This window comes from Fusarium venenatum (genome assembly GCF_020744135.1).
Source record: "Fusarium venenatum strain MPI-CAGE-CH-0201 chromosome Unknown EDB82scaffold_2, whole genome shotgun sequence".
In the NCBI taxonomy this organism is placed as follows: domain Eukaryota; kingdom Fungi; phylum Ascomycota; class Sordariomycetes; order Hypocreales; family Nectriaceae; genus Fusarium; species Fusarium venenatum.
This window is the reverse complement of record NW_027072130.1, coordinates 1,273,115-1,281,682: the sequence shown is the minus strand read 5'-3', so window position 1 is coordinate 1,281,682 and position 8,568 is coordinate 1,273,115. Positions and strand designations below refer to the sequence as shown.

Here is an 8,568-nt window from a genome sequence, read left to right as displayed (position 1 = left end):
TTTAATATCATGTCTTTAGATAAGAGTTGGTGGATGATAGAGTGGTATGTAGAGAGAAGAGTGTGGATAAGTGTCGAAGAAGATAGTATAGAATCTAATGATGACTTCTAAGACTTTGAGAGTACACTTCAGAGTTTATAGTATGTCTGAAGGTAGATTGTTTGTAGAGAGAGAAGATGTGATATGATATCGTGACGCGTCTGTAAATGAACTTGTCCGAAGATCAAGATAAAAGTGATACTTTGGTTAAGATGACTCTGAAGATATATTTATCAAGAAGATGTGTCAAATTGACGAACAAGTCGAAAAGATAGCTGTGATCAAGAGTGTTTGAAGATAACTTGGCTTGAAGACTTGAGAGATGCTGGTTCAGGAGGGAAGTTAGGAATCTGGGAACTTGGGGGCATCCCGGTGTCTTATACCTCTCAAATTATTAAGTTTAAAGAGTAATGGTCGTGTTTCTTAGGCAAATTTGTCGTGAATTGATAAGATTCTGCGCTTCAGTTCACAAAGTCTTGTTTTGATTCTGCCCAAGGCTGCCGTGGACGCAAATTACCAATGTGGGTTGACTCATCAAACGGTGCACGCCTGACTAGACTACGCAAGTGTCGCTGCAGTGTCGAAAATACAAATGATCAAATGTTGAGAAAAATACTTGTCGGGACTTCTGCTTTTGCTCATCTGATGTATTCGAGTGAGGCTCATCATTAGGGAGATTATCCCAAGCATTGTCATCTTTCGGTTCTCTGAATTGCATCACCTCCAAGATACTGTCAACACTACACGATAAAGTTTGCCCTTCCCATCAACCATAAGGCTGAATCTTCAACTTTAATACATTGGCTTTGCAAATAAATGAACCAAATCCCAAGTGCTTGACAAGCTCTCTCCTGACTTGACTTTTTTCAGACCCAAAATATAAAACTAGGTTCCTCCAGAGTGACTTAAGGGGTAAAAAACTTTCAGATTTGAGCTTGTGATGATAAATCGTCTAGGGGACACAACAGGAGCATCACGACGATGGTTCTGACACCAAATCTACATGTTGGAATTTGCTCAATAGCCCGGCCAGCTACCATCCAAGGTTATTCAGCATGCTCCGAAGGTTTTGAGAGAATCCAAAGGCTCCTAAATTTAGCAGAAGACCGCAGTCACATGAGCTTGTGTATAAATCTCTCCTGGAAACCAGAAGCTTCCATGGTACGTAATACCAGGAACGCGCGCCTCTGTCCAGGGACTCTACCTTTGCGGGCCTTGGGATTCACTTTGAGTGCGCAAATGAACGGGCGATAGGGGGGGACGTCCAAGGCTCGAAGTGCTATGTCGCTAAGTTCTAACGTGTTGGCGGGGATCGAAGTTCGGAGAGTTGATGGCAATATTGTGTGTAGACAAGTCTCGGTCAAACGAAGGAACCACGGAGGGGGTCTATGTCGGTGTTGCTGACGGCTTGTATGGTCCTTGGAACCGAATTAGCATCGATCTAGTGCACCAGGAGACCTTCAGTAACCATTTGACTACCACTTGAATTCGGAATGGAGATGCTTGTGCTTGGTCAGGTATTTGTAATTGACTGCGCCGACCAGAAGTAACTAGGTCAGTAGCTATTTTGGACGACGTGCCAGTTTCCGAAGAGAGACCTTTGACATAGGAACGCTTGCATCTGGTGACAAAAACAGATGGTGGCTCGGCGCTGTCGTCGGTTTCTTTGTTGCCAGTCGATTCGTTTGTGAGATCCCAAGTTGTTGTCCATCTTGAACAGCTCAGAAGAAAGACCGACAGAAAATACACTTACTAAGAGGTCAGTATTTTGGGAGTAGTACTAAACCAGGGATTTCGTTCAGTGAACAATGCTGGGGCACGAACAAGTGCCATGCCACTGTAAAGAGGATCCCAAGGGACCAACTGGTAGGCAGGTGCATTCCCAGGGTGCAAATTCTAGACAGCAAGAGCGGGCTCCCAGATTACCAAGTTATTCTCCTACCACTTTCTATTTTACCTGTTTCATTAAGGTACCAGTCGTAAAACTTCAAACATCAACTTTCTTCAAGCTTCATTTACTCACTGCCCGAACAAAGATCATGGAGGTTCTCAGGAATACCAAATTCAGCATGGACAACTCATATCACCATCCATCATTTACTCACTATAACCCGATATCACACGGTTTCGGTCCATAGGTCATCGAGCCTTTTCCAACCATCGCCGCAACTCTGACTATTCATTCGACCCTCGGCGCAAGCGTACCATCCAGATCCTTTTCTTCGAGAATTCTACCTTGCTAGCGGGCCAATCCCGGTAGAGGAACACTTTTTTTTTATAGAAATTAGGAGCTTAGGAAGACCTTTCACTATCCTCTGGTCTTGACCTTTACTGCAAGGTTCGTTCATTGTCTTGAACTGGATCATCACGGCGGGAATAGGCGCCAGAACACGAACACTGAACAACCATCCTGTTCCGTGTGTGTAGCTGACTTTTTGTTGATAGGTCGTGCCACATGCAAATGCTTGGACTCCATTACGCTTTCCATTCCTTAGGGCATGGTTGGTCTCAGTCGCTACGCTCGAGCAGGCTGTTTGTTACTTGCATTTCGTCATGAGACCGATATACGAAGACCCGCCGTTCTATTAACTCGCTTCGATATCCACAATTTCGTCCACTATGGCCCATGGACAGAAGAAACCGCCTCAGCTGTCGACATTGGAACTATCTTCAAGAAGGACTAGAAATGTCATGTAGGGAAGACGGAGCTGACAGGGGTGGCATCGCGCCCTACCAGCTACCCTATAACCCTAACAAGACGTTGTTTGAAGTGTCTGTAAGTGAACCAAGAGATGTAAATTGAACCGGGCGACTGTTGATTTGAAATCAGTTATTCAATCTAATTCAATCGAAACGCCGGTACTTTGCATTATCGCCAAACTCGAGGACGAAGATCAACAACCCTTCTATCTCAGGCCCGACAACTGGTATGAATCTCGGACTAAGATCACCCCCAAGTCTTAACGAAATCGGTTATTTCCGTGCTTCAGCCCGGAAGAAACCTTCCAGAACGGCAACCTACGGATCATCGGTGGAAATCTCAGACATGCCATCAGATACTTTGTTGGGCTTATCATTTATCATCCAAGATCTGTCAAAACTACCGGCAGCCCGGCAATGTTAGAAGAGGAGGCGATGGCCAAAAAGTTGCAATTTAGCTGCCTCATACGGCTAGTGCTCGGACGTGGTATCCCCGCCCGGCTCCGGCCTGCCATTACGAAGTCAGACAAGAACCGATAACTGACATTGGGAACTCAGATCCTCAACTGCCTGAACTGGACAAAAAGAGTCTCTCAAACTACAAAATTGAAGCTGCACTTGTCGTTCGATTGACAAGTACCAGGTCCCGTAATAGTGGCCCTCTGCGCCGCATCCCGGAAACGGTAGTCTACTTTACGCTTATACGCTGGAGTTACAACCCTTGTCTTACTTCTTTGTTCAATCGTTGCACCCACTGCATTGAAACGCTTCTGGTAATCTTACTACAGAGAGTACACCCATGGCTCCAGGAAGAAAAAAGAAGGGGAAAAAGGTACCTTCTGGCCCGGTCGCTGATAAGCCATGTCATAACTGTCGACGTCGAAGACTTCGATGTGATCGTCTTCTTCCACACTGCGCAAAGTGTGAAGCAAAGGGTGTCGATTGTCTTGGCTACTCTCAGATATTTCAGTGGACAGGCGCTGTCGCATCAAGAGGCAGATTAGCTGGACAACAATCGAGCGCCGCCTTGTATACCCCGGCTCGGTCTACCACGGGCCATTCAAGAGCCTCTCTTTCTTCTGTCTCTTCTATTTCCTCTAACTCCCCAGTCTCTTCCTCCTCCGCTTCATCCATCGCTTCGCCGTCTGTTCCATCATCATCACCAGCATTCATTGCCCCGAGCCTCTCTCAAGTTGACGAGGTCACCGAGACTTCAGAAGCCGAGTCCGAGTCCGAGTCTGGATCTGAATTGGACATATTCAATGACCAATACATTGATGAACAATACAATGGCGATGATAATGATGCGACCCCCCTCGCGAGTGGTGATACACAGCTCGTCTGTACCACCAACAACTATCCCCTGGCATCGGAAACCTCGACTCCGTGGGTGCTCGTCGATCCCTTGTACCAAGACATTACGAGCAACCACAGACAGTATCTCGCTTATTGTACGCAGCCCTTGGTCGTTATTGGTCCCGAGAAACAGACAAAGAATGAGAGGGACATGGGCTGACTGATTCTTAGTTGATGCGCGGCTCAGTCGAGATTTTGTAGCCTTTGACATACCCGACAACCCATTTCGGAATCTGCTCAAATTTACTCAGGCCCACCCTCTATTACGTCAGGTCATTATCGCTGCTTCAGCGACGCACATGTACAACCGCTCGAGGCCATGGTTATCTTCGGAATCGCTGGATAGGGGGTTAGGTCCGAGAAATCTGTTGATGGATGCTCTCGAGGCCAAGCACCAGGTCTTACGAATGTTACCTTCTGCTCTCCAGAGCATCGAGTCTACGGGGGGTGACATTGTCCTGGCGGCGATTTTGTTCCTGATTAATGTAGAGCTGATAGAGTCTGGCAAACATAATTGGAAGGCTCACTTTGATGGCGCTGACAAAATCATGAAGTTGCTGGGACCAGTGTCAGATGTAGACGAGAGCCTAAGAGACTACATAGTTTCTGACTGTTTTATGTACGTTGGCAGCATCCAAACGTCCTGTCATTACTAACTCGGATTAGTTACTACATACTGGATTCCACTTTCAGGCCCACGGCATCAGATTCACATTCCTACTTTGAATCATGTGAAGCACTACAGGTACTCGGCAAGACGACGAATAGCTATTACTGCTGTCCACCCGAACTCCTCGAAATTATGCTCATAGCAGCGCGACTATCCAACACGAAACCCGATGAAGTTGTTTCCGCTGATATGGTTACTGCAGCTGGAGCAGCATTATTAGACCGTGCTCGAAATTTCGACGTTCTTCCTTGGGCACAAGAAATTAATCTCTACAATATACCATCAACTGAACACGACCCCGTATTAAGCCGGTTTCGCGCAGCGACATCTCATCGATTAGCCATTTGTCTCTACATTCTCCATGCCATACCATCAGTGGGAGTCTGGGTTGGCGAGGATCTGGCTGATGCTATTTTCGCAGAGCTACACCAGGTGTTGTGTATGATACCGGACGATGATATCAATTTGAAAGCAACAACGTGGGTGACATTTGTTTTTGGAGCATGCGCCAAAACACCTGAGATGAAAGATTGGGTCACAGTCCAGATTAAAAAGCTTATGATTGAGAGTCCTTGGGGCTTCTTGTACGCAGCAAGGGATGCTTTACAAATGCTCTGGAGTGTTCAAGCTGAGGGTATGCCTATGACGAGTTGGGTGCAGACTTTGAGAGATTTGCATATGGACTTTTTAATTGTTTAGATATGATATTGGGTCGGAGTCATGGAATTCAGGGCACGGGTCCATACCATGTCTATGCATGGTATCTTAGGATTTGCCAGAAAAGCAACAAAGGCCTTCCATTGTTGGTCTAATGATTTGAAGAAACATTGAGAACGATACGAAATGGGAAATATATTGTGATACGAACTTAAGATTACTTTGCTCAACCTGGAATTGAAGTTTGTCGTACATGAGATATGACCTCGGGCCGACGATCATAATGTCTGAGCCATGTAAGTTCCTGGTCTGGGAGGCCGCAATCTGTAGGCACTTTGTACCAAAACTGGTTTCCCTACCTCATGACTTTGTCCTCTGTTGGAACATTGAACCCCTCATTACTCTCTTCCGACTGTCAGCTGTCTATCAGTTCTTCAGTAATGAACAACAAGGTCCTTCTACTCAGCCATAACAAGGCTGATCAAACCCCAGCCCGACTATTTTCGGAATCTCAGGGGAGAGGACGGAGAGGGGGGGCCGAGAAACAGGCCACACGGTCAGCCTTGGGGTTGTACATCAAATATCAACCACCCCGACCGAGTATGTTACACAAAAAGTGTACGAGACACGACTGCCCCTGAACTTGACGAGCCTCCATATGACCCGCGGAGAGAAGGGGGAGCTGAAACATTGCTCACTTTTACTGGAGACACGTCTGGGTACATAAAGTTTCGGACGGTGGCATGGTGGGTGGGTTTTTGCTGTGACATCGGAATGGGTTCCGGGTGTTTTTGGTTACTGGGTATGGTTAATTGAACTTATCATCGGATGGGATGATGACTGGGCTGCAGAGATGAGCATACGGAGATGATGATCCAGTATGTTGGAGTCTATAACTGGACTAGGGAGTAGATAGACTACTGGTTCGCATATCTATATGCTTGATTGGTCGAGTTCTTGGTCCAAGTTGAGTTTGATATGGGATGAGATGACCTGAGCTTCTGTTTTTGAAAAGGCATAAACTTGTGTATTCGTCAATCAGGACGCGGATATTCCTATTCGAAGATGTAATTTTGGTCGTAGCAAATCAGGTGTGATAGTCTTGTTATGCCAGGAACGAGGTTGATATTAGGTGTCAACTCTAATGGCATATGATCAGTTCAGCCGCTGTACGACAAACTCAGACGTGGTCTGATAGATGGCCAACGCATCTTCACCCAGACAAGAAAGTTTGACTGACTAGAGGACTCACCTCAAGATCATCAAGCATTATGGTGCATGGCTAGAGAAGCATGTGTGGCCCAATATCGGAACACATCTTACAGTAATGTTGAAAGCACTTTCTTGAAATCATAGTATACAGCAGCTAAATATGTACTTCCACACCATTTCATCATTACCTTCTTGTAAAGCCACGATCCCATCACCTAGTAGTCCAGCATTAGATATCCCCTCCAGATACTCCATTGGAACCAGTCCAGATCATTACAAAAATACAGTAAGCCTCACAAACGCATCCTACAAACCCCATCAGATCCTGGCAGCCACCCGGGTGCCGTTCTTAGAACATAATGCCAAGGCATACAACTCCATCCACTCCTGATCATCACGGGACTCAAGCAGCTTGTAAGTCTGCGCCATCCTAGCCACCACATAATGCGTTTCCAGAAGAGCATACTGTTCTATACCACAACTGTCAGACTTGCCGAGTGACAGGGGGAGTTGACAACTTACGTCCGATACAAGCGCGAGCTCCACCGTTGAAAGGCAAATACCCCCAGCCAGGTCTCAGATCCTCCCACCTCTCTGGGATAAAGTCTTCAGGCCCGTGGCCAAAAACGTCTTGGTTTCGATGCATGGCGTAAACGTTGTAGAACATGGCTGTTCCCTTGGAAATAAACAGTGGTGACCTTCCGTCGGCGCCGCCACCACGAGGAATCGTCGTGTCCCTGACTGCGACGCGGGTGTTTGTGGGGATGACAGGATGCAGCCTCAAGGCTTGAGCTCTAGTGTTAGAGACAAAGGTTATAGGGCTGAAGGCTGGCTGACTTACACTCGTTGACACACCATTTGAGGTAGGTCATTTCTTTAAGTTGACTTGCAGTAGGGGGTTCTTGGCTAGCCACTTTCAGAACTTGGTCTCTTAGCTTTGTGTATATCCGAGGGTTCTTTGATAGGAAGAAGAAAAGGTTGCTGAGGAGACTTGATGTTGTGTCACGGCTTGCGAGGAGGATGTGTAAGATATGGCCACTTAGACCTTTTTTGTCCCCGGCTATCGCCATCATTTCTGTGAGAAAACCGCCCTCTGAACCACGTTTGGGACTGTTCAGGGACTCTTCGATAAAGGTATCGAGATACTCGTATACCCTACTTCTAGCCCTCTTAGCCGCAAAGTTGAACTTGAGACGGTGCAGAGGACCAAGCTGCATCTGTTGGATGATCTCCTCAGAGCAAATCATGTAATCATCAACAAACTGCTGCTCTCGGGTATGGTCTGCCTTCTCACTAAGCATATTCGTCGAGTGTCCCATGAGAAACTCTGTCGAGACATCCATAGTAAGAGCCAGGAACAGAGGCTGGAGGTCGACTTCAGAGCCATCAGTGGGAACATGTTTTGAGAAAGCCTGGAAGTTCCGTTCCAAAGTCTCGAGGAATGGTGTCGGGTTGTCTTTCCTGAAACTCTGTCTCAGTACGGCCCGGGCGTGCTTCCATGTATGTCCGGATAAGACAAAGATGCCCTGCCCAAAGGCATTTCCAATGACTGAAGTTCGAAACTCTGGAAGATCAAAGTCTTCGCTGGCGGATGCGAGAATATGCTTGAGGTTCCGGGGATCGCAAGTGTAGACGCATTGCCATGACCACCTCCTTTCTATGTAAGTCGTCCCCATCTTCTTAAAGGCTTGCCATGTGTTGTCCAGGTATCGTTCTGGAGCTTGAACAAAAAAGGCCCTGTATAGAAAGTCGAAACCAATGATGGGGTCTTTGACAGGGACTTTGCTCGTGGCGTCCTGACAGCCTTTGGCTTGAGCGAGTCTCCATCTCCGAAGGTATATCTCAATTGCACGAAGAGGAATAGGAATAAGAAGGAGAATAGCAGTAGCGATAAAGTGCTGCTGAAGGAATTGAAGAAATAGTAGACTGAACAT

The 8,568-nt window shown here is 46.7% G+C and overlaps 2 protein-coding genes across 2 annotated transcripts; one reads left to right on the top strand and one right to left on the bottom strand.

The window, feature by feature from the left end:
* Nucleotides 1–3,289: 3,289 nt before the first annotated feature.
* EDB82DRAFT_126215 (fungal-specific transcription factor domain-containing protein) lies at nt 3,290–5,624 on the top strand. Its single transcript, XM_025733261.2, has 3 exons — nt 3,290–4,190; nt 4,267–4,714; nt 4,762–5,624. The coding sequence occupies exons 1-3, from the start codon at nt 3,539–3,541 to the stop codon at nt 5,462–5,464; spliced, it is 1,803 nt and encodes a 600-aa protein (XP_025584186.1). The 5' UTR covers nt 3,290–3,538; the 3' UTR covers nt 5,465–5,624.
* A 1,328-nt stretch (nt 5,625–6,952) lies between these two features.
* EDB82DRAFT_523142 (cytochrome P450) lies at nt 6,953–8,568 on the bottom strand (the record flags this gene model as incomplete). Its single annotated transcript, XM_025733260.2, has 3 exons — nt 6,953–7,104; nt 7,157–7,420; nt 7,476–8,568. The coding sequence occupies 3 exons, from the start codon at nt 8,566–8,568 to the stop codon at nt 6,953–6,955; spliced, it is 1,509 nt and encodes a 502-aa protein (XP_025584185.2).